Raw genomic sequence first — 26,704 nt, forward strand, 5'->3', positions numbered from 1 at the left:
ACACCCTTTGGTGTGCAAAAGATGGTACAGTTCATTTTGCACAGCAAATCACGTCCCAGTAAGTTCACTGGACTGGTGTCACAAACGACAAATCTATGCATTTCCTTAAAGTTTCCAATTAAGATCTCCATGGGCTTGGTAACAGGAGTACTAATCAATTGATTAGATACACCCACTACTTGGATGGCTTCTCCCGAGAGGGGTAGGTTTGGAACGTCCACTGTTCTCACAGTAGAACGGGTAGCACCAGTGTCCAACAGAAAAGTGACATCATTTCCGTCAACCTTTCCTTCAATGTATGGTCCGGACTGGTCTACCGGCAAGGAGGCGCCAAGTACGCACTCCTCGTCCTCCCCTCTCAGGCCCCGTCAGTACTGGTCATCACAAAGGAAGGTATTGTTTAATAAATACTGCGAAGTTGCTGCATTTCTGTTCTCATTGCTTTCCCAGACTTCTATCTCATCACCCTCTGCGCCTTTTCCCTTATGTACTTGCTTTGGAGCTCGGGGCACCTGAACCGTTTTTACCTGTGGTTGAGTCTTTCTTGGTCTTTCTTTCTGCGTCTGTGGAGTTAAATCAGGTGTTTTGGGGTTATCGTCAGGCAAATAAGGACACTCGTTACGCCAGTGTCCAATTTCTCCGCACTGGTGACAGGGAAATTTCTTCATAGCCTCCTCCCTGCTCATTTTGGGCCGGGGCTTACCTACCCCCCCACCCCCAGGACCTTGGTTCTGAGTGTTTTTAACCATATTACTCAACTGCTTTTCCTGCTGTTCTGCGAGCTTCACTTGAGCCCACATGACCTTTTCCTTGAGAGCCTTTTTCTTTTCTGCCATCTCGTCCTCGCAGTACTTTGCGTACCGCAGGACCTCGTCTATCTTTTTGGAGTGCCAACAAATTTTGTTATCCTTTATCCACTGACAAATTTCAGGCCTTAACCCGTTTACAAACCTGTAAATGAAATGCGTCATATCCTTCATCTCGATGTTATCTATACCACTGTATGTTTTAAACACCTGCAACAGCCTTTCATAATAGGAGTGCACTGTCTCGTCTCTCTCCTGTGTGGTTCTATCTATCCTGGTCCAATCAGTTTCCTTTGCGGGCACCTTATTTTTCAAATGCAACATTACTTGTTCGTATTTTTTCATCACTTCAATCGACGGCTCCCCCGTGTTAGAGTCCCTCGGGTACTCCTCACTAGGCCAGCCTATGGCTATTTTACACTCGGTCCATAGATCTACCGGGACCACAATGTCGAAAAATCCATCCAGGTCTTTCCACAGGCATTTTTGCACCTTTACGAACCTTTCCACTTGCCGGTACCAGTCAACTGGCTTCTCACGTAATTTCGGGAAATCGTTAGTAAAGGACACAATATCCTGTCTGGACCATGGAACGTGCACATACCTCCCACCTGGTACTTCACGCATGGGACATAACGTTTCGGGCTTGTCTACTTCTCTCAAAGGGAACTCAGGGGTGGCTTGTCTGGATCGAGCCTCCTCTTTCTTTCGTGCCCACCTGCTTCTCCATTTTTCCACGTCTCCCCATTTTTGCAAAACTGCAAGCAACTCTTTAATCTGCAACTTTTTCCCTGACACATTCAAGTTCTCTATATCCTTGTCTGAGAATTCAGCTCGGTATGGCTTTTGCAAGGGCTTGGATCGGGAAATATCTACCCCCATACTAGCTGCAGTGTCTGTCAACTTTTCGTGGAGCACTCTGGTACTTCTGGTAAGGCTCTTACACATAAACAGCAACTCTTCTTCAGAGTATGTATTTAATCTGTCTAATCCCACATTTCCTGCCATTAATTCCTCTATTTCCACCCTCAGTTTGTAGAGGTCTAAAGGTTTCTTTTGCGGAGTCTGTTTTTCTAATTCGCGACTCCAATTTTCAATTTCTTCCGGAGTTACCAAAGAAACACTCCTAGTACCTGACGTTGATTCTAATTTAATTTCTTTCGCATTAAAAGGGTTATGCCTCTTCTGCACTCCCTTCCCGGTCTGTTTGTTTGGCAGGTCCAAGAACACAACCTCGGACTCGCACTCACTGGACTGATCGTCTATCAGTAGGGGCTCCTGCCTCGGCGGGGCCATGATTGGGTTCATAACTGGAGGGTTTGGACTTCCTTGATTATTCCCATACAACGGAACCACTGGTCCGATGGTTACCGGAATAGTCAAAGCCTCGGGACTGGCATTTAACTGGGAGATTTTCTGAATTATTTCTGTCCTCTGTCTAGCTATGGCCTCTTGCTCCCTTTCATCCAGTACTCTTCCTAAGGTTCGTCAGGTATTATCTGTGGGTTCAGGTGAGGGGTAAAATTCGGGGCAGTAGGATGCGTTTCACTTGGTCCTCCACCATAATTTGGTTTAGGGAACAAAGTTCCTGTGCCAAATGACCTGCGCTCTTCTCCATATGGAGGCTGTAAAAAGGGCATTCCTGAACCTAATGGCTTTTCTTCGTTCTCATAAAGAGGTCTGGGGAAGAAGGCTCTTTCACGGGAATATTTTTCCTCCGGGCTCACGGGCATTCTAGTATATATATCTCGTACCTCCGCGGGTCCAGGATTCTCAAAATAGGGCAGTACCTGGCCACCTCCCCCCCTACTTAGGGATCTGTCCTCCTCCTTAATAGATGGACGCTGGGGATTCTCTCCTACACTGGAAGGTCGGGCTCCCTCATTATAAGGGGGCGGGCTTCGCGTAAAAATGTCATCTAATAATTCATCGTCTGACTCCCCAAGCGCTCCCCAATGGTTACTCTTTTCTGTCTTTTTCTCTCCCGCAGAAGGGGTACCCGCTGGCATCATGGGAAACAGACCCTCAACAATCATGCTCTGTCTCCACTGTTTCATCCTCTTGTCCCTAGTCTCTTGTTTCAGCCTTGGGTACCACTTGGTCAGACCTTTGTCCAACCGGGGTTTCTCTCTTTCAAAAGCCTCAATCTCCCATTCCTCTAATGCCTCATACTGCGTTAGTCTCGGTCTGGGATGCAATTCATTCATGCGGGTTCTCAAATTAAATAAAATCCTACCATTGAAAGTACCGTCTAACGGAAAAGCCAATATTCCGTCATCTTTTGTGTACTTCACCCAATTTTCCAGCCACACACAGGTATTATACCCTCTGTCAAACATCATGAAAGAGGCGGGAGTATTAGGTGGCGGGACAATAACGCCCTCTCTGGACTTAATCGGTTTGTCCGTTTTGAAATAATTCTTTACCCTATTTACAAGGGACATTTTTCTCTTAGTTCCGTACATAATATCGTATCTCTTGGCCTTCCACTGATCCCTTTCAAACCCTTGGCTTCTTGGATCTGGTCTAGTCTCTGGACAATACGAGTGCCACATACGATTTCTACGCTTAACTCTGTTTACAAAGTCACCTCCAATCAAAACGCGTCTTGCAATTCCGTGCGACCAATGAGGTGCACGCGTTCAAATAATTTCGGCCAATGGGTGCGCGGCCCCTTCGTGAGACTGTCCTCACGCTCCGGCGCTTCACCCCTCCTTTACAATTCCAGCCCCGCTACCCGCCCGCTGCTTCTACCAATCCCAGCGCGGCACGGAGTGACGTCAGAGACGCTTCGCGGCTGACTCCCTCCCTTCACAAGGTAACGGAAACTTTCTTTCTTTCTAAAGTGCTAGTGCTTGGTTATTTAACAACGAATACACATTCGCCACAGTGCTCAAGTGTCTAGACAGAGAAAGAATTATTTTACTGCAAGTAAACTACTTCCATTTACTTTTCACGCGCTGCGGGTAGATCTCTTCCGCCTACCCTTCACTCTAGCATCGGTGAACCTGTTATTCCCCTAAACTCATCCACTTCTCCGGGATATATCCGAGTCTAAGGTTTCCCAGCGGACCCCTCTGTTTTCACCCGAGCTCCGAGGAACCTGCTACGCTTCCGATGTGACCCTTACTAGGTTACGCCACTATGGGAATTTTGCCAATGAACCTCGTTACTGACATTTATTCACACACGTATTCAGGGAAAAAAACCCTAGTTAGTGCTTCCCGGTTATCCTAACCTGCACCTAACTTTTCCTTAAGCCTGCGACCTCAAGGCAATGGATTCTATTCACCACTTGCCTTTTCAATTCCCCGGGGAGTTCGGACAACACTGAACGAAACGGTTTACAAACGCATGGATTAATACATATAACAATATAAGAACAAGAATAACAATGATAAAACAATTCATGAATTTCAAAAAGCAACACCTTTCAAGAGAGTGATCAGTTCCCTCGGAATGGCCGCTCTTGTAGCAGCATTAATATACTAGCAGCTACCGACTTAGCTAGCCTAACTAATCCTGCCTAACCTTCAACTAGTCCCTAACCATCCTCTGCTAGCCAGAAAAACTGATAGAGCGCGCGAGGTCACCCAGCCAATAATTTCGCCGTTTCCGGCTTCGGGCCCATATACTTTCAATTCACAATATTCATTGACAGGGTGACTTCACGGGCTGCTACCAATTTGTGTGAATTCCCTACTGTTATTACTCAGTGTACCCAACTTACCATCCACCGACACGGGTACCTATGACCACAACGGATCAGGGAGCTAGCTGTAAAAGGAAAGGCAGCAAAATACCAACTCAAAATGACATTCAATACTGTTGTAAAATGACCACGGACAACTGGAAGTTTTAAAAGCTTTATCTAAAGTTCGTTTTCGTTGAGCATTAGGTTTACAAGAATAAGACAATCGATAATCAAAATAATGAAGAGTACATAACTATAGAGAAATAAAGTCAGGGTAATCATGGAAATGATAATATGAGATGCAACAGGAAACGCTATGCATTCAGGGTAAAAGTTCTTTAGACAGTTTAAGTAAGGCCGTTCTAGACCATATCAGGAAATGACAACCTGCAATGCAAAATATGATTTCTAAAAGGTAGGGTAACATGGGAACACGTAATGAAAATATGCAAATGACTTTACGTTTCAATAAGTTGCGGCAAAAGCATGGAAAAATCAACATATGCAAAGGTGTGTCTTTATTGAAGCAAAAGACAGAAAAATAGAAAGGTGCAAGTTTAAAGAGTTTAGAGCGATATTTACCTAGACTGGTGTGGAAACCAAACCCTGGCCACGGGTCAGTTAAGGACAGGAAACCCTCAAGGAAGGATACCCCTCAAAGGACAGCAGGTGCAGAATGGACACCCAGGACAGGACAGGATACCCTCAGATTAGGAATCAGGACAGGACCTCAGGACAGGACAGCAAACCCTCAGGACAGGACCGCTCAGGACAGGACCGCTCAGGACAGGACCGCTCAGGACAGGACCGCTCAGGACAGGACCGCACCCGCAGTTTGGAAGCAACGCCTGCGCTCCACCCTCTCTGCAGCTATCGATCAAGACCCCGATTGGGTCAGCGAACTCCCAGCAAAGTGCTTCGCCAGCACTTTAAGGTTCAGTAGAACCTTAGTCTATGGTCAATTTCGGACAGAGTGCTCCGCAGCGCTCTGTATCTTCAGTCACCTATTGAGTACGATGGGTCAGTGACAGGTCAGCTAAACCAGACAAGTCGGACAATTCCCTAGGCGAACCCAGGGTAGATATACAGTTTGGGGACGGTGTACCACCCCCCAATGTTGCAAAGTGTCAGAATCCCTCAATTTGGATTTGTCCTAAGATAGGATTTGGGTAACACACCAATCAGAATACACTATTTGGAGGCCTTATTTACAGCTCAGGGCACCGCCTAGCAAGATTGGGGTTCCCATGAGAAAGTTGCGCAGAATACAGGCAAAGAATACATTTTTGCAACATAATAGAACAATATCGTGACGTTGCGGGGCGAAGGTACTGCTTCCCAGGCTTGCTCCTGGTATCAACCTTCTTTGGCAGCCATTCAATGACAAGATGCTTTTTGTCGAGTCTGCGCACAAGTACCCTCCAAGATGGCTTTCGGCTCAGTCAGACCCCCATTCCCCGCGGTACATGAAAAGTAAGCGAGAACAAATTAATACATAGAAATAACATTATGAAAACACATCACAGGGTTTGCACTTTCAACTTATCACTAAGAAATATACTTATGCAGTCTAAATGTTAGCTACATATAAACACGTACAGGAGCAGTGGCACGAGCAGTACCACGTTATTGGCAAAGCTATGCATTACGCATGCGCAACTATTTCCCACCAAACCTGCAAACACATCAGGACACGTGAGTGTGACTGACGCATGCGCAGACACTTACTTCCAAGCAGCGGCCATTTTAAAAGACTCGAATTAATTATTTTAGTAAAACACATAGGCAAGCTTCGTGGGCCTCGTTTAAACATAAAGTAAACGTTAGTAAGACGTACAAATTATTACGTTATTACACATGAACAAGGTTCATGACAAAAGCACGTCGCAAATGCGAAGCTTTGCTTCATCAGTTTTGCCAGTGGTTTCTACTCTGTATTACAGTTTGCTCCAGAGACTGGAGGATTTTCAGTTCCCTCCAAACTCTTAATAAGGCTCTGGGTCGGAAACTTCGCCTTTAATTCATCTCCTGCACAAATTAAGACATCTGTTGATAACATTTAGAAAAAATTCCACGAAATCACTAATCAAAATTGAGAACAATTGGCTACTTTGTTGTTCATCCCAGAAATCCCCATTCAACCTCTCCCAAGGAATTTTATATTTCGGTTACCAACGCAAATGCACAGTAATGTTTACATATAGATCACAGTCTGACTAAACATCCCCAGAGCTTACACATGCAACATTTACTGGTCTTCACTGAAATGAAAAGCCCTCGGCTCAATTAGCTCAGTTTCGTTTCGTTTCATAAACTTTTATTCGATTGCCATTGTTTTTGCAACCATAACAAGTACAAAAAAATTAAAAACATTCTATACATTTTTCAAGGGACATTTACAGATTAGGAACTGTCACAGTTAAGAGAAAAATACCATTACTCATAATTGCGTTGATACAAGATGCAGGATTTAAAAAAAATTGCAGTGTACTTTGCAATAAAACTTGACTCCAGAGTTTGCAGGGACAGATATGCAGATTTACACGATCTAAGACCTGCCTGTTTGAGGATAGGCAAAATCCAGAGCTTTCTTGGAAAAGAATAAAATTTACAAAAAAATAAAACATGGATTGTCGATTGATTTGAGAGATCATCACAGGGACATGGGATAAGTGTATGAGACCAGTCATGAGTTTTGGGAAAAGTAACTAACCTGAAAAAAAGATTAAAACGAAATCTAGTAAGGAGAAACTTTTCATAATTATTCAAATGAAAAATCAAATAAGGTTGTATTCCCAGGTGGGTCTGGACAGCTGAGATCTCAGAATTTGATGGTTTAGTCAATTCAATGGTGCTACATAGAGCTCTAAGATGAGTCAAACACAGTTTTTTTAGCTCTTTTCTTGAGATATCACCAATTGAGGGTGGGTCTTGAAAGTAATTACTGCGGTCCATATCTCGGCTAAAGTTCCTTATGTAAACTAGCCAAGATATTTTCTCCCAGTTATCAAGGGCGACACAATCCATGATCAAAGATCGAGTTAGGTGGCATTCTTCATTAGTCCAGATGCGGTGCCACAGGAGCATAGGATGACATCGTATTGTGTCCGTGATATAGTCCATGCCTAGTTCAGCTAATGAAGCATAGATTGGGGCACTTGATGGAAGGGCCAACAGGTATTTGGCAAAGCCATTTTCTACTATTTGTAGTGGGTTGATTGGGCCATAACCCCAAACACCTGCACCATACGTGGCCACACTGTGGCATTTGGCATAGTAAATTTTAAGGAGTTCCGGAGGAGCTGGTTTTCCCAGTTTCCTGGAAAAGGAGGCTAGGGCTGATGTAGATCTTTGGAAAAGCAGTTTTTTGCTTGCAACCAACTGCTGCCAGCTCAAAGTGTCATCCACCAAAATTCCGAGGTAGGGATAAGCACTAGTTCGTTCCAGCTTGGTTTTGTTCACAAAGATGGTTTTAGGATTTTTTATTCTCCGGCCAAAGTGCATTACAAAAGTCTTTTTAATATTGACTTTTAGGCCCAAGGAATCCATATAGGAACAATATTTGTTAAGTTGTACTTGCAGCTGGGTCAAAGTCCTGGCAAAAATAACAGAGTCATCGGCATATAAAAGGGTTGGTATGGGACGATGTTTGATTTGTGGGAGGTCCTGGCTACCCTCTAGTAGCGCTGCCTCCAACCCGTTCGTGTACAGGTTAAACAAGAAGGGAACCAGTACACAACCCTGTCTTACCCCCTGTCTGATTTGAATGTCGGGGGTAAGTTCACCGTTGATCCCATGCCGTACTCTTGCCGTAGCGTTAGAGTATAGTTCGCGCAGGAATACAATAAGTGCAGAGTCAACACCCATTTCCTCGAGCAGGGACCAAAGTTTGCAATGCTGTACACAGTCAAACGCTGCACTTAAATCAACGTAGACTACAAATAAATGGCCTTTTTTGGCGTTTACATATTTTCCGGTCAAGAGAACAAGGTTCAAGATTTGTTCCACGGTCCCGAGACCAGCTTGAAATCCATATTGAAGGTCAGTTATAACTTTCTTGGATGATGCCCATTCTTGAAGACGCACCAGTAATATTCTACCTACTACCTTTCCAATAGAGTCTAGAAGGGAGATGGGTCTGTACAGACCGGGTCGTTTCGGTCCCCCTTTTTAAAGATAGGTAGGAGAATTGATGATGACCAAGAGTCTATCAGGCCTACTGTTGTTACTGCTATCAGTACTTGGGTGAGGAGTGGAGACCAAAGCTCGATGTTATGGATAAAAAAGTCTACCGGAACCCCGTCCGGTCCGGGGGCCTTTCCTTGTTTGGAGGCCTTCAGAGCTCTGACTACTTCACCATGTTCAAAGCAGATGTTTATTGGGTGCGTCTTCGAAACAGGTGTTGGTGGAAGAGAGGGTTCCCCCTCTGTTGGACTTGGTTGGGGGCCCCCAAAAATTCCCGTGAAATGAGCAACCCAATCTTCCGCTGTCACTGCCACGTCAAGATGTTGGACCGATGCCGGATCTGACAAAAAAGGAGATTTGACTACTCGCCAAAAGTGACCACTATCCCTCGCTCGACAGCTTTCGTGGAGTTGGAGCCACAAATTCGCCTTAATTTCCTTAATGCGTTTTGCCCTTTCATCCTTATAAAGTTTTCTCAGGCTGGCAATCTCAGGGAGATTCCTGGGGGTTGTTCGCAAGGCTGTCTTGAGGTTTGAGAGTGCTTTGCGGCATCCAGGATTAAACCACCTCTCAGTCAATGTCTTGCGTGAGTTTGTGCGCGTTAGTTCCTCCTTTATTGTTCTCAGGATCCTATCAAAGCTACTGAGGATTAATTCGGGCGAGGAGCTAGGGTCTAGGCAGACCATCACAGAGGGATTAACTTTTTTGATAACCTGCGCTGTTAATGCCTCAGGATCGATTTTTGCCCACTTTACGGAAAAACCGTTCACCTTATCCATTTTTAGAGTTTCTTGGGTTAGGATGCTTCTTGTATTTATGTCTAGTGAAACGATTTTTGTCTGTATTAAGATTTGATTTGAGAAATGGTCGCTACTGACGTCTGTGCCAGTAGAGAATTTTTTCAGTTGGCCCCTTAAATTCTGTGAGCATAGAATGAAGTCGATTGTGCTTGATAGACCCCGGCCATGAAATGTTGGAGCGAAATCGAGTTGGGGGTATACTAGTTGATTTGCATAATCCAGCTCTAGGGAAAAAAGCTCTCGTTAAGAAGAGAGCCATTTATAGAATGAGTAAAATGGGCCAAAGGGCTATCAAATTCATCGATCAGTCCACAGCTCACATTACCGTTTTTGAAGTTAGGACATAATGGAGTGTTGAAATCACCTCCCCAGATGATGTACACGGTATGAGACGTTAGCTTGTTCAGTTGAAGCTTTAAAAGAGTGGTAATTTCGTTGACCATCCTTGAGCAGTCTGTTTGCAAATTAACCAGAAGATATACAAAACTATTTTTAAAGAGGATTTGTAAGATTTGGTAAGATGCTTCCTCTTTTAAGATTGTGATTGTTGACAGAGGAAGAGTGTTTATTACGTATATCGCTAACCCTCCCTTGGGTCTGCCAAGCGTGCCCTGTGTGGCTAAGATGGTAAAGGTTTTGTAGCCCGCCAGATGGACGGGGGCTGTTGACCAGGTCTCTTGGAAGCAGACTACATGGTTCTCTGTTATTTTGTCCACCCATGTTTGAGATTTTATTTTGGAGCGGAGTCCTGCGATGTTCCAAAAAAAAAATTATAGTTGTAGGTTCTTTGCAGTAGAATGATTACATAATTGGGGATGATCTAATGGGACTATCTTTGTGATGTCTGTGTCATTTGTGTGCGAAATGCTGACTAACGGATCAAAGGAGATTATAGGTTCCTCTTCTTCTATTTGTGTTGAGATATAGGGGGAATGCTGAGAACAAAGGGTTTGACCGCTAGAGCCTGAAGCAGTAACACGGTTAATGATTAGTGAAGGGCTATGAATAGGTCGCTCACAGGGTGTCTCTAGACCTTCAGATAGTGATATGGGCCTCTGTACCTGATTATTAATATATGGTGTGGCTGGCGGTCAATCGACCATTTCCAGACAATCATATCTGTTTCTTGTTGGTATACCTCGCCATCCTGTCATAGGGACATGTTCTCTAATTGGAGGCCAATTCCGCGTTTCCCATTCTCTATTGATGTTTCTGTGGGAGCGCCATGGTTCCTCATAATTCCAAGCCCTCTCTAAAGGTTGTTCCCAGCTTTGAGACATCAAATACTGGGTATTGTACGTTGGAGGATAAAAAAAGGAAAGACGATAAGCGTCCATCCCTCCACTCTTAGCTAGGGCTGGCCAGGAACAGATATGGTCTACTATGGCTGGATCTTCACAGTTGACTATTATACAGTCTCCCTGGATGGTTTTTGGTTCTGACCCTACCCACGGGACTCTTCGTGCGGTGGAAATTCTGCTGGTGTATGCCGATTGTGTGGGCCTGTTGATGTTTAGCCACTGTAGAACCTTGTTTTGTAAGGACCAAGATGGTTCTTTGGCAGAATCTGGTAACTCAGGGACACCCGTAAGAATTACGGTATAGGGGGATGCTTCGCGCGGAAGATGAAACGGGCGTCTTGGCCTGCGCCCCTTTTTCTCGTCACCAAATGTATTTGGCAAGGGAAGCCGTGGTACAACTGGTGGGATCGGCGTCTGTGTTGGGGGAAGGGTAGCCTTTACGGGGGGTAACAGGGTGAGACAGGATTAGGGGGGTGCAAGCTGAGTGGGAGTAGAAATAGACCCAGTCTTATCCTTGTTCTCAGTCACCTCTCTACGAAGTAGGGGAGCCTGGGGTTGTGGATTCTTGGGATTTGTTTGTGTGACTTGAGAAGTTTGTGGTTTTGGCAAGTTTGTTCCATGGGTTTTATGGACCCCTTGGGTGCCAGCAGTTAAAGGGCTAGCATTAGTAGTGGTAGCTCCTAAAATTTGATGGCCTCCTCTTGGTGGAATTAGAGGTTTTTGTGTTAGTTTTGCTAGCTGTTTTTCAATAATCATTATGCTACGTTCAAGGGGTTGGAGGTGGTACTTGAGTATTTCCCTAAAACTGTCCAAAAGTTGGTTATTTTCATTACTTAGGTTGCAAACTTTCCCAACTGTGGTCGAAATGGGTGGGTTTGCAGCAACATCTGTTAGGATAAATGATTGAATATTAGAGTCATTTGAAAGTTCACATATATTTGGTAGAAGTTGACTGTCTGTACGAATTGTTATAGCTTTGGATGGTAATAAGTTTTCTATGATCTTATCTTTTCCTTGCTTAGGAACAGCACCCTCTTTTTCCCCTATTTGCTGGATTTGAGTAACCAGATCCTGGGAATGCAATAGTTGTAGATCGGGGGTGTTTTCCAAATCGCAAACTGATTCGATGTCAGATGTAAGATTTGAGACTGAAAGATCGATAGATTTCGGTAATGTGTGGATATCTGCCTGGACATTTGACTGCGGTTGAGGTTGTAGAGTAGAAGAGGCTATGGATGGTTTTAATGGGGTTTGGGCGGAGGCCAGGGGGCCCAGTGATGACCTTCTTGCTGCTGCAAGTTCTTGCGATACCCTTCGCTCTAGTAAGGATATGCTCAGGTTGATAGTGTCATTTGTTCTGGAAATAAATTGATCAATTGGTCCGGTGACCAGGGCATTAGCCATGGCAGTCTTGCTTCTGCTCCCCCTGGTCATAGTGTGATGTTTAAGAGAAGGTTTTATACACAATGGGTGGAAGACAATTGTCGAGCTGCAACAATGCACCTACCGGATGCACAGGCCAGGGGGGGTGGCCCAGCCTTTAACAGTCTAGAACGGGCTAAAACGGGCCCGCCCTTGGCCCGGGCTTCGCCCCGGGCTACGACCCGCGCGCGTCCCGCGGTGCGCGTTATTGGGCTTGCTTAAGTTCGATTTGGAAAAGTGGAGGCGTGGTACTGGGAGGGGGCGCCGCTCACGCGGGAAGAGGACCCAGCTGTTGGTGGTGAATGCTGGTCCTCGCAGTCCCGGGGGCCGCGCCTCTCACCTCCTCTGCGGCCACGAAGTTGGTCTTTTCCTCACGCTCGATTATCTGGCAGTTAAGAATCTGTAAAGCTACTCCTGTAGCGAAGGGCAATGCTTGCTGGACAAGAAACCTCTAAACGAGCGGCTCCCGCGTAGCGGGGGCCGCGAGAGGTGATGTACGATCAGCTGGAGGCGTGGCACTGGGAGGGGGCGCGGCTCACGCGGTAAGAGGACCCAGCTGTTGGTGGTGAATGCGGGTCCTCGCAGTCCCGGGGGCCGCGCCTCTCACCTCCTCTGCGGCCACGAAGTTGGTCTTTTCCTCACGCTCGATTATCTGGCAGTTAAGAGTCTGTAAAGCTACTCCTGTAGCGAAGGGCAATGCTTGCTGGACAAGAAACCCCTAAACGAGCGGCTCCCGCGTAGCGGGGGCCGCGAGAGGTGATGTACGATCAGCTGGAGGCGTGGCACTGGGAGGGGGCGCGGCTCACGCGGGAAGAGGACCCAGCTGTTGGTGGTGAATGCTGGTCCTCGCAGTCCCGGGGGCCACGCCTCTCACCTCCTCTGCAGCCATGAAGTTGGTCTTTTCCTCACGCTCGATTATCTGGCAGTTAAGAGTCTGTAAAGCTACTCCTGTAGCGAAGGGCAATGCTTGCTGGACAAGAAACCTCTAAACGAGCAGCACCCGCGTAGCGGGGGCCGCGAGAGGTGATGTACGATCAGCTGGAGGCGTGGCACTGGGAGGGGGCGCGGCTCACGCGGGAAGAGGACCCAGCTGTTGGTGGTGAATGCTGGTCCTCGCAGTCCCGGGGGCCGCGCCTCTCACCTCCTCTGCGGCCACGAAGTTGGTCTATTCCTCACGCTCGATTATCTGGCAGTTAAGAGTCTGTAAAGCTACTCCTGTAGCGAAGGGCAATGCTTGCTGGACAAGAAACCTCTAAACGAGCGGCTCCCGCGTAGCGGGGGCCGCGAGTGGTGATGTACGATCAGCTGATCGATATGATTGATTTATTATAATTGTTTAGGATTTCTAGTGTATCAGTAACTTCCTTATAAATGACGCTGTGCCCAATGAGCAAAATAAACACTCCCCTTTTAGTGTTTCGCAGAGACATCAATGCACTGGAAATATCGGAATAGCTGTAATTACTGCCCCGACATACTAGGTGTACTAGGTTTGTGAAACGCAGACACATAGTCCGTCTTTGCGCTTCATTATGTGATTATATCCGGGTTCCGGCCCACGTGATCGGCAAACTAGGAAGAGGAGGGAGGTGATCTACGGAGACAAGAAGACGAGAGTACTATGGCGCCACAATTGGATTTTTTAGGTGAGAGGGGGTCTGTGTGATATAATGGGCCGTTGCTGGTGAGAGCGAGTAAAAATATAGCAACTGGCCAACATACACATTCGTTTAATAATATTCTTGGGAACGAAAAAAGAGTACATCGTGTCTCTTTTTCTTTTTTCCCCTACCTCCCCCTTTTTGTGTCTCTCTGTCTCTCTATATATATATATATATAGGGTGATATCCGTGGTAGGACTGTCGCCACTCAAATTTTGTCCAAGTGAACGAGGCAGCATATTTGGCGTTAATCACTTTGAAGATATAAAAATGAATCCTCTATTTATATAGGTAAGAAGAGTGGTTTTAGATGGTAATTGCAGTCCAAACCCATTGAAACAGCATAGTGTTACTGTTGTATGACGTAGTTGTTGGTCCCTCGTTATTGTTGATTTGGTCTCCATTTAAAGGAATAAATGGTTTCTTCTTCTTTTTATTTATTTTTCCACTGTCCTATATAAATTACGCTTTAGAAGAGAAGTGGACAGGTGTATATCCAGAAAATATATATACCCTACAAGTCACGACTCCCGAAATCCAAGTTGAAAGTTTTTGCCAAGTAATGGTATGTGCATTTTTAATACGTGTTGTAGTGGTCTTAGCACACACCATAATATACACCTTGGTGGTCTATGTGCAGGCTAAGTGACACCTCTTAGATAACTCGTTGCACGCACAGGTGTTGTACACAATAATTGCACTGGTGGACACAATAGTTGGAGTCTTGCTTGCTGCCACTCCAGGATATGTTTTGTAGTTGGTGCATATACTTGGAAAGGTGTAGATATGTATTTAAGGTATTTTTAAGTATAGATTGGTCCTGTTTGTATGTTTTTTCTAAATGGTTTATCCTCACCAATTGTACAGTATGTAGATATGTAATAAAGTTATTTTGATTGAATAGGTGCAACATAATTTTGAATGTATGCCCAAGCCCAAGTCCTGATGAGGCCCAGAATTTAAAGGGGGCTGAAACGCGTTGACAACCTCGGAAACGGACACCTAATGAATTTAAATTTGGTGATAATTAAGAAAAGAGCAGTTTAAAATAGAAGGGACAAAATAATCTATTTGAAGGAAACTGCGAAAGTAGGGTGTACCAGTAAAGTTACGGAATACACTTTAGATAACAAGGTATAGAGTATCCGTCTAAAGAATAGGGGCTATTTTTGAAATGTTATGTAAATAATGTAGTAAATTTTTCACTTTTTCATTTTGAGATTCATATATATTGTGTGATAATTTTGTATATATTGCCTTTTTAGATTTTGAGAACCCAAAAGAATTGTTTTTCTGTTTGAAAAAAGGAAATGTGGAAAGTAAAAGAATAAATATACAAACAAAGATATGAGTGAATAAAACGCATTATACAAAGAATATATATTATCTTTGGATTGGTTTCTTTAGGTTTCAGGATATAAATGAAATATATAACTGAGTTGATTTATTTTTTGAACAATTATGTAAGTCCAAATGGGTAATTGATAGACCTATTTGTGAAAAGTGTTTATACATATTGGTCCCATAGCATCATTTTGTTATTGAAGTACGATCAGCTGGAGGCGTGGCACTGGGAGGGGGCGCGGCTCACGCGGGAAGAGGACCCAGCTGTTGGTGGTGAATGCTGGTCCTCGCAGTCCCGGGGGCCGCGCCTCTCACCTCCTCTGCGGCCACGAAGTTGGTCTTTTCCTCACGCTCGATTATCTGGCAGTTAAGAGTCTGTAAAGCTACTCCTGTAGCGAAGGGCAATGCTTGCTGGACAAGAAACCTCTAAAGGAATCGACTGCGTTCTTTCTATGAAAATGTGTCAGTCGGCTACAGCATCTATGTTGGTGAGCAGGTAGGGGGGAAAATCTCACTCCATTTCAATCACACACCCCTAAAACCCGACACCCGTCCTCACAGTGACGGTGGTTTTCTCTGTTCCCCATACAACTAGTCAGGCAATATGTCCAAATAATCACCGTCTTCAATTCTTCCTGCAGCCTGGTGCAGTTCCCGTTTCGCTAACTGAATACCAAGACGACAAAGTTAGACCTAGCTACCGACAGGATCCAAACAGTACATTATTCGGTTGCCTATTTCAATTAGCTCCTAAATCATTTTATTTTTAGTGAAACTACCTAGAAATTACATTGTAGACTTGCAAACTTCATATTGTGGAAAAATGCATGTACTGAAATATCCCATGAGCCATTTTTTTTATTTTTTTTATTTGTATTAATACTTGTTTATGTTTGATCTGCATCCTGGAGCTATCTCAAGCTACTTACAGCGGGACAGAATTGCATACATGTGGATGAGAAGATTTTGAGGAGGACCAGGGCAGTCTTATGGTTTAAGAAAGTTGTTGGTATTCCATGGTCCCTATAAAGCAATTGTCAATCTTATGTTACATCAACATAATGTGTGGGGCATGACTGTGTGCCCTTTTTTAAAACTTTGACATTCTTTGATTTTTGAGAAGGGTCATATATATAGTTTAAAGTGGTGCAAGACAACAGCACAAGCTCTGGACGATTGAATCAGTACGAACTAGAGCCACAGCTTATTTCGGAGTACACTAATAGTCCGCTCACAGCAAAGAGATCGACGCAGCAGGAAACATTTGTGAGCTGAAGAATTAAAATAAAAAATAAGTCAATCACCCTATAATGAAGTTGCACGGTGATTGGGTGGTTCTGTTTTGTTCCACCACCACTGTGCTGGCATTCATACAAACCCTTTGTGCACCGGAGAGCACACAAGGGTGCTGCTGCAGCGGCCTCGAACCAGGGCAATCAACCTCATTGCTGCCCTTTAACATTAAAGAGGTGTCATCAGGATTGGCTGGCTTTCTCTAGGCAGTTACCTGAGTGCTCCAGAGGCTGGGGATTATGGTATATCTTCACCTGGTCTGATGAAGCGGCAGTTGATTTACACAGAAGAGGCCTTAAAGTGCGCATGTCATGCCTGAACTGAGCTGCTTGACCCGACATGCACACTATAATTCACGGTGTTGAAGGCAGCACATTGGTTTAGCTGTCACTCAAAGTGTGGTCTTGCGGTGCGAGACAAGATTGTATGACAGAAGCACGCATGGCTAAACTATACAACGCTACCCGAACAACTAATGCATCTGAACAACGCATGCCTTTACCACACATGCCTTTGCCACACATGCTTTTGCCATGCATGCATTTAGTAAGCAATTTCGTGGTAATGGTATGACTGGTAAAGGGATATGTGTGGTAAAGATCGCACCCCAGCCCCCCCCCAAGTGCTAACAACAACTCGACCCCTAAAAATAACCCCAACACCCCCCCTTCCCTATAAGGCCTAAACACAACCGCTGCCCCCCCTGAGCCCTAAAACAACCTCAACCCCCCCCACCTTCCCTCTAAGGCCTAAAAACAACCCCTGCCCACCCCCTGAGTCCTAGAATCAACCCTGACCCCTAGTCCTATAAACAACTCTCACCGAGCCCTAAAAACAACATCTACCACCCCCCCAGCCCCGAAAACAACACAGACCCCCTCAGAGAGTCCTAAAAACTATCCTCAGCCCTGAGCCCTAAAAACGACCCCAACACTTACAAACTACTTCCCCGCCCACCAAACCCGGCTCTAGCCCCTCTTACCTGTCTTCCTCGAGCTTTTTGGCTTGATGCTTCCTGTTCTTCTCCCCGCCCATCCAGACATCTAGACCGCACACTGCCTTAACCACACATATGCGTGGTTAAGGCAAGCGTAGTTCTGCACGTGGGGAAACGGCACGCGTGGCTCTGCCCGCGTTGTTAAGGCCATTTCCCGCACGGCAACCCCTCCTGCTCAACATTAAGTAACTCTCCACTGCAGCCATGTGCCACCTGGCAATAGTAGATATTTACCTTACCATCAGGTAGATTCATCAAGCATTTTTGCGAGCGCAAACGGTGCGAATCGCAAAATTCGGCCGTTTGCGCCCGCAAAAATGGCATTTGAGATTCATCAATGGTTCATGAACTCGCAATTTGAAAAATCGCAAATAATTGCGATTTCTCAAATTGCGATCGCATTTAAGGAATCTGAATTAGAGATTCCTTAAATGCTATTCATGAACCTTTTAAAGATTGCGAAATCGCAATATTGGGCCGCTATGTACCGCGAAGTCTGACTTCGTGGTAAATAGCGAAAACTTAGAAAATGCACTTTAGTGCATTTTTCTAAGTTGTATGTTACACACACACATGTCCTTTGGACATGTCTGTGCGCAACATCAGTCTACATTTACATTTCAGGGGTGCTGCAGGGTGTTCTTTGGACACCCCTGGCACCCTTGAAATCGCATCCTTATTTGCGATTAGCAATTTGCTAATCGCAAATACGGAATGACTCCCCATTCATTCCTATGGGCCTTTAGGCCTTTAGGCCCATAGGAATGAATGGGGAGTCATTCCTTATTTGCGATTAGCAAATTGCTAATCGCAAATAAGGAAGCTGTAGGAATCGCAAATAATATTGCGATTTCTACATGAATCCCGTTTTGCGAGTCATTAATAGCGATTCCTTAATAATCGCTATTAAGGACTCGCAAATCGGGACATTGATGAATCTGGCTGAATGACATTAGGGTGAACTATTTCAAGCATAATTAGTCAGTGCAACGACTCACAGGTGTTGAGGTACTGCTCTAGCACCCCTATTAGCAAGCCACCCCTGCCACTATCACATGCTAATAATACTTTGTTTCTTATATTATGCTCCATGCAATACATCTGCCATACCTAAGCTCTATAAATCATAGATGCTAACATTACCCAAATTATGGTACTCATTTTACTGACCTTGGATGAGTGGAAAGCCAAACTTATCTTGCCAGGATGTGAGCTTGTGACCTTCAGAATGCCACGAGTCATTTAGAGCTTGTCAGAATATTTGTGGTAATGCCTCGATTCAGTAATTGCATTACTGAAACCTTTAATCGTAATGAAACTGAAACCTTAGATCCAAATGCAAAATAACTTATTGGCAGAACATTATCCGCTTATAAAACTGTGATGTTAGCATCAGCTTTTTGGTTTGTGCTTTCTATTGCAGTGAACAGGTGTTACAGCGTTTTTAATGCGGTAATGTCACTTTCCTCTGCTTAAAGTGCAAAATGCGAAAAATTCAGCTTCCACACTATTTGCCTGTTTTTAGGTCTCGGCCTAGCGTTCACTGCGCAGCAGTGTCGCGCAGCCGAGATTTTATGTTTACAGTAGGCTTGAACCCGCCCCTCTTCTCCATTGACTGGCTTCCTAAACGGAGGCCAGCCATTGGAGGGGAGGGGCATCACTCCGTTCAAGACCGGATTCGGGGGGGGGTTGACGTTCTTTCTCTTTTCTTTCTCTCCTCTTCCCATTGGCTGGAATTTTACATTCCAGCCAATGGGAAGAGGAGAGAAAGCAAAACACGCCCCGAATCCGAAAATGACGGTGCCTTTCTCCGAGTCATTCCTGCATGGCCTCGGAGAAAGATGTCATGGCGGAGCCCTCTCCTGGTTGCTGTTGTTGTTGCAATATTGAACACCGTAGGCATCACAACGTGCTTGCCTGTCTCTAAGTTGGCCACCGCTCGCGACTCACTCGCCCTTGCATGCGAAGTCCACTTTTGCTGTCCAGTGTTTATGAGATTCTGTGCGCGAGAGTGCCAGTTGATGACATTGAGGGCGTCGCACTGAGGTAAAGGAAAAAAAGCAGCGCGAAAGCGGCCGGAGAAGAAGCAGGGAGTGGAACCCGTGCCGCGCAGCATCCATCACCATGCTCCATCCAATGGCGGACATCTAGGTAAGCCCCTCCGCCAGGGTACCTCTTGCACTGCCCCAACTGCTTCGCTGTGACATAGCGGCTGGGCAGACCGGATCTTTCCGTAAGGAGGGAGAGCAGCCGGGGTTCGCTGGTTCAGGGAGTCCGCGGGGTTCACTCCTGTCTAGGAGGTGCCCTCGGCCCCGATGGAAGGGTCTCTCTTCCTTCAACGCGGCTTATTTGGGAGGTGGTCGCGCGCTTGAGGTCCTCGCAGGGAGGGCCCAGCAGCCCGAGGCCCTGCAGTGGAGATGGGGTTGTTAAGCTCCATTGGCCGTGGGATAACGTTCATGGTTGTGGCGTGAAATGTCTTTGGGGTGAATGTGGCTTGTGCAGTTGGCGAAGAGTGGGGGTAGACGGGTGTTGAGTCTGAAGGGGGGCCGAAAGGTGTTTAGTCTTAAGGGGGGCCGTGTAGAGTCAGGGTGGAGGGCCAGGGAGGCCTGTGGAGAGGTGTGGTGTTACTGGGGTTGGCAGAGAAAGATTGAAATGGAGCAGTGGGTTGAAGAAAGTTGAGGGGGGATCTCATATGAGGGAGGGGTGAGTAACCAGTGGGGGTTGGCAAGAGATCATTGGGGGATATCTGAGCTGGGGATGAGGTCCTTTCAGTGGATGGGAGGGAGGACGGCTGAATTGGGAGAGGCAGGCTGTGTGAGATGGTGGGCAGTGGGACTCAGGGTGGAGAGTTTCACATTATATACAGCGAGGGGGGTATAGTGTTAACCGGCTGTTAGCGGCCAATACGACTTAGGGGGTGGGGGGGCAAGCGCAAGTTATGCCCATACAACCCTTATTACTCTTCATGTGCCCCTGAGTCCTAATGTTCAAATACAACACCATGTCCATATGATGGAGGGAGGCTGATGGTGAGGGAGGCCCTGGGCAGGTGTTGAGTGCTAGGAGTCGGCCGTGAGAGGTCCATGAGTCAGAGCCCCGGTGAGAGGAAGAGGCTACTGGTGCACCGTGCCCCCCACGCCCCCACCGAGTGCACCGGCGGCTAGCTTAGGAGTTAGAGCACGTCAGGTACGTCAGCATACCACCCAGCCTCGTACAGCTCTTAAACACTGGCACATACATGCAAAAGGTATTGGCATAGTTGTCATACTTTGAGCTCTAACGAGTGAGATGCTGTGATGGCCCGTTTATTTCAGGCGTCGGGATCGATTCAAACTTTGTTCGCTTTATGCGTTTTGCTGATGTGATGGTTCTCAGTTAGATTGGGTAAATAGTGCTTCCCAGGCAAGCCACGGCCGTGTCGAAGTGCAGCCAGGCGTTCACTGATGACCTTTATATACTTTCATTGTACCACTAAGCCAAACTTTAGGGAGAATTCATCTGTGCTGTTTAATACATCTGTTTTTCTAGGGACTTTAAGTATACCACCCTTATTTTAGGGTAAACACGTTGTTGGCTGAAGTTTGTTCCGGGAGTGAGCTGTCAAAAATGTAAACAAAAACAATACCGCTGCCACAGTAACTCACAAAACAAATATTGAACATTGTAACACGAAGGACCAACTTTAATGTTCCCCAACAACATTTTTCTTAGTTTTGTTTCCAGTACCACATCCATAAGACAAAGTATGCACCATATTTTACATTCCCTGACTGTTTGTAAATACCCGTACCTCCTGCCTTGCTAACAGCTGTGACGTTGTTTGTGCTTGCTCTCCTGCCCCCTCGTTCTTTTGCTTGCTCTCCTTCCCCCTCGTTGTGTGTGCTGACTCTCCTGCCCCCTCGTTGTTTGTGCTTGCTCTCCTGCCCCCTGGTTGTTTGTGCTTGCTCTCCTGCCCCCTGGTTGGTTGTGCTTGCTCTCCTGCCCCCTGGTTGGTTGTGCTTGCTCTCCTGCCCCCTCGTTCATTGTGCTTGCTCTCCTGCCCCCTCGTTGGTTGTGCTTGCTCTCCTGCTCCCTCGTTGGTTGTGCTTGCTCTCCTGCCTCCTCGTTGTGCTTGCTCTCCTGCCCCCTCGTTCGTTGTGCTTGCTCTCCTGCCCCCTCGTTCGTTGTGCTTGCTCTCCTGCCCCCTGGCTGTGCTTGCTCTCCTGCCCCCTCATTGTGCTTGCTTTCCTGCCCCCTGTTCCCTCGTTGTGAGCGTTTTTTCTGGCCTCTGTTCCCTGTGTGTGGCTGTGTGTGTGTGGCTCTGTGTGTGTGTGTGGTTCTGTGTGTGTGTGGCTCTGTGTGTGTGTGCATATGGCTCTGTGTGTGTGTGGCTCTGTGTGTGTGGCTCTGTGTGTGTGGCTGTGTGTGTGTGTGGTTCTGTGTGTGTGTGTGGCTCTGTGTGTGTGTGGCTCTGTGTGTGGGGCTCTGTGTGTGGGGCTCTGTGTGTGGGGCTCTGTGTGTGTGGGGCTCTGTGTGTGTTGGGCTAAGTGTGTGTGGCTCTGTGTGTGTGAGGGTGGCTCTGTGTGGGTGGCTCTGTGTGTGTCTGGGTGGCTCTGTGTGTGTGGCTCTGTGTGTGTGTGGGTGGCTCTGTGTGTGTGGCTCTGTGTGTGTGTGGGTGGCTCTGTGTGTGTGTGGGTGGCTCTGTGTGTGTGTGTGTGTGTGGCTTTCTGTGTGTGTGTGGCTCTGTGTGCGGCTCTGTGTGTGTGTGGCTGTGTGTGTGGGGGGCTCTGTGTGTGTTGGGCTCTGTGTGTGTTGGGCTCTGTGTGTGTTGGGCTCTGTGTGTGTTGGGCTCTGTGTGGGTGGCTCTTTGTGTGGGTAGCTCTGTGTGTGGGTGGGTGGCTCTGTGTGTGTGTGGGTGGGTGGCTCTGTGTGTGTGGGTGGCTCTGTGTGTGTGGGTGGCTCTATGTGAATGACTGTGTGGGTGGCTCTGTATGTGTGTGTGGGTGGCTGTGTGTGTGGGTGGCTTTGTGTGTGTAGCTCTGTGTAGGTGCAAATGCAATAGGTCTTGCATTTGCGACCGATTAAGCTATTGGCATTGTAAATGACAATGTCATTTATTTATGTTTTAAAAGCAAAAGCATAAATAAAAATAATGTCAAGAGCAGTGCCAATAACTCTAACTTTAAGAATGCCGAGACCATTGCATTGTAAATGCTTGTTTTATAATGTTTTACTTTGGCGGCCTGAATTAATCTGGTAGTCGGAGGTAAAAAAAAAAAAAAAGTTAATTTTAAAAGAACCAGCATTTGTGTTGTGATCAGAAAACATGTGGCTTTATGTGGGACGTTTCATAAAACGAATGCTCACCTTTACGATTTAATTAAAATTTATGTCTGGAGCTTAATCTTTCACTGCACTTTGATACCTTTGATTTTTTCAAATATTATACCTTTTCGCAGTTCTATTAATTTCAGTCAGTTGTCTTTGTTAAAGTTTGAGGGACGTCATTCAGTGCTTTGTACTGAACTGTGACATTATTCTTTTTATGGCATTTCACCTGTTCATATTGTTGATTTAGAACTTTTGCACTGATCCACTCCCTCCTATTTTTTCCAGGACGCCTAAGCGATGAGCTGGTCGACAAATTACAGAAAAGAAGGGAGCAGATGCAGCTATCGCCATCGACACGACCTGTGGCTAACCGAAGAACATGAACGTAGTGCTTAAATCTCTTTTTATGATGACAGCAGTACATGGCCGGATGACTGATTACCACCAACTTGGCCAAAACAAGCGCAGTGATCAGTTTGCGTCACAGCGCAAAAGAAATTTAGCTCTTGCGAGGTTCACCTACAAAGAAACTGCTCTGGATCTATTTTGTGAAGCCAAATTGCTCTTGTAAATGCTGTACATTTTGTAATTATTAATTAAATTCTTAATATTCAGGAAATATTACAGGTCTTAATATTCAGGAAATATTCTCAAATGTATACCAAAACAGTTCGGATTTTAAATAATGTTTGAAGGTGTGGCAGCATCCTAGGCCAAGTTGAAAGCAGGGATAAAATCGAACATTCTCATAATATACAGAGACAACTGAAGAGCAAGGGAAAGGGCTGGCATGAACTCCTGAATAATGCAAGGCACATGGTTGTGAGCTCTTGGGGAGGATGTAGCGAATGCAAATAAAACTAATATTTGTATGGCTCACGTCTTTGGATACACCAACCCAACTACACATTAAGTTTTCCAGTGAGAGAGAGGGTCTTACTAGGCACGATTACTCAAACAGTGCCCTTCCTCGTCCTTTTGCAGTAAATAGGAGGCTGTTAATGAGCAAACTGTGAAGCAGAGTCAACCATGTGATGATAGTAGTGCTTACATGGAGCTGGGTGTCGTTTCCTTGTAAGATTAAAAACTACTATCAAACAAGGGATGTCAAGGAAATACAATGGTTCCCACCCCCAAACGTCAACATGTTTCAGCCATTTGTTAAGCCCAGTGAGCCAAAGGCTTAATGGCTTTCATCAGGACAATCAGTCCCCTTTCCCTATCTAGAGTGTGTGCAAATGTGCAGAAAAGATAGAACAAAAACTCACAGTAAAAGGATCCAAAGTATTTCCTAATAGAAGTAGAGATACATGTAACCCTGTCAATTATATTTGCTCATAATTTTCTCTGTATCGTACATTTAAGGTAAAACAATAGACTCAGCCATGCCCCTAAATAGTGAGAGCATCTCTGTAGAACACCCCAGAGCACACGGAGTAAAAGATACATCAGTGCAAGAAACCTTGCATTAAAACAAGAGTCCTGTTGTCTTACACTTCCTGCAAAAAAGGAATTAGAGCCCCACGGATGAAAGCAGGAGGTAATCCCTATAGTCAAACTCTGACCAAGAGAATGGAGAGTTATCCTTCAAGAGAAGAGAGTTAAGATGATTGCCAATTCAAAATTAGAAACGTCACAAATTACTTCATCAAGGATATTACTACCTGTTGCTCTTCCGTTTTGTCCAGATGTTAAAGCTAAATTGTAAACTCCAAGCTCTTAATCTATGCGTCTCACACGGTCATGTTGACGAAGGTGCAGCAACTGTATTCATTCCTTGTGCGGGCATCCATACCTGGAGTGAGCGAATCGCCAAGCTTCTATCTTGTGATTCCATAGCCTAGGATCAAGGACAGCATGCCGACAAAGAGGGTCCCACCAAGTACCCTACTAGATTGTGTGAGAGCTTGTAGCCATCATAGGAAGCCGCCATATTTCTAGAAATATAGGAGTTCTCAATGTATGGGTCTCAAACTAACATTCCTAAGCCAGTGACCTCATTGACCCTCCCTAGTAGCTTGTTTTGTCATCAGTTCTGTAGTATTTTCAGCTGCTTGTATATGGGGAGAGGGGACATTCTACAGACTTCTATGTCGTACGTATTCATTAGACAGCTTTTTTCCATTGTTATGTAAAGCTTACAGATTTGATTCAATGACACCATTGCTTCACGCATAGCTTCTGAAGTGAGACCATTCATCAGAAGTTGGTTGGTTGCAAGGGTTGGTCATTATTATATTGAACGCAAAATGAAGAGAAATCACGTTCACTGAATAACTCCTACCTCACGCACCTTAAGGCCACTTTCAAAATATAGGGCCTGATTTAAGGTTTAGCGGTCAGACTGAAGGAAGACAAGGTGGAGAGCTTTACTCCGCCTACCTGTTTGAGAGATGCTCGCTGGCTCATGGATAGTTCTATACATTGGCAGGAACCACCGTCATACTGGTTCCTGTCAATGTTGGGAAAGATTGGCGTAAGGCACCGTCAAACATGAGAGCCAGCTGTCAAACTTTTCCAAAGTTTTACATTTTTCATAAATACTCTCAAAGCTGGGGGTTGGTTTTTGACAGATATAAAACTAAGGGCCCCAACACCATGGGATTTTTCTCCGATGGTGTGGGGGTCATTTTTCTTATCTTTACTGTACCTCACAGACGTTCAGCTAAAAAAGTTCAGTCTAAACTGAGAAAACAGTTAGATGGCTTACATCTGACGACCCGTACTCTGTCATGCTGTCTGAGGAGTATGTCGATGATGGAGCCGGAGTAGGCTTCGCCTTCTACATATGTCTGTTCACTCATCGCTAAATCACAGGAGTGGACTGAGTTTGGTGGAGAGGGTACTCCGTTGCACCCTTTCTGACAAACTCTAAATCGGACCCATGGCTATTCGGCTGAGAGTGGTATCTACAATTTTGGATTGGTAAAAAAACAACAAAGCAACTGGCGCATGCATCATTTTGCTGGCACGTGGATGTGTTGTGATGCATACACATGCATACATCATCAGACATGTATGCGCCAACGGAAGGATGCAACAGGCAGTGGTACGTCATCGTGTCTTTTAAAAAAAATATATATATATTATTGATGCTGCAGAACATTGGGAAAAAGCTTTTTCATATTACACCTGTCGCTATAGCATCACCAAACGCAATTGGCAGAGAAAATGCATCCCGGATGCAAGATCTATTTGTTTTGCCAATGCTTTTTGAACCAGTTAAGATGGAGTACCACGCTTAATAGCTTTACAGGCTCAATCAGTAACTTTAAATTTCACCCTAGCTCCCAAAATCGGACACCGTAGGCTACACTGAATGGGAGTATACAGAATATTTGCTGCAGCATAATGTGGAACCCTAGAGATAACTATTTCAAATAATTACAAAGATGTCTGCACATTTTACATTTGACTCAATCCATACGCAAGTGTAGATCCATGTTTTGTGAATAGAAAACACAAATCAAATGTGATGTTTGTAAATAAATATGTGACAAATATTTTTCTTAATATATTAAATCTTTTAAAATGTACGACCTATATATTTTTATGGCTGCAATGTTTGTATTTTAGAATGAAATCAATAAACCAACGTGAACCACAAAAAACATATCAGCAAAGTACTTTCCAAGTGGAAGAATGGGAGATCATGGGAGGCGTGGATTCAGAAGGTGGGCACTGATCAACAAGAGTAATGCTAGTTACTGTTGTGGTTTTGTGCACCTTGCCACAGATACACACACTGCCCCGGCTATGTTCACACTGCTTCCATTTGAAAGCATGTAAACAAGGGGAAGTAACTTGTCCTTTAACACTAGGAAGTTTTGAAGTACCGTCTTGCCAAATTCTGAATCTCTCCTGAAGTGATCATCCTAACAGTAGTGTTTT

At 45.4% G+C, this 26,704-nt stretch overlaps 1 protein-coding gene across 2 annotated transcripts in view; it reads left to right on the forward strand.

Annotated features, from left to right (window-relative positions):
- Positions 1 to 26,424, forward strand: part of STAP1 (signal transducing adaptor family member 1) — a 651,304-nt gene extending 624,880 nt beyond the window's left edge. For both annotated transcript variants that reach the window (XM_078676250.1, XM_078676251.1), the window contains one exon: positions 23,099 to 26,424. In XM_078676250.1, coding sequence (XP_078532376.1) covers positions 23,099 to 23,196 — 98 coding nt within the window. In that variant the 3' untranslated portion in view covers positions 23,197 to 26,424. The remainder of the gene's footprint in view (positions 1 to 23,098) is intronic.
- The last annotated feature ends 280 nt before the right edge of the window (positions 26,425 to 26,704 follow it).

Source organism: Lissotriton helveticus, chromosome 2_1 (genome assembly GCF_964261635.1).
Source record: "Lissotriton helveticus chromosome 2_1, aLisHel1.1, whole genome shotgun sequence".
Classification (NCBI taxonomy): Eukaryota; Metazoa; Chordata; class Amphibia; order Caudata; family Salamandridae; genus Lissotriton; species Lissotriton helveticus.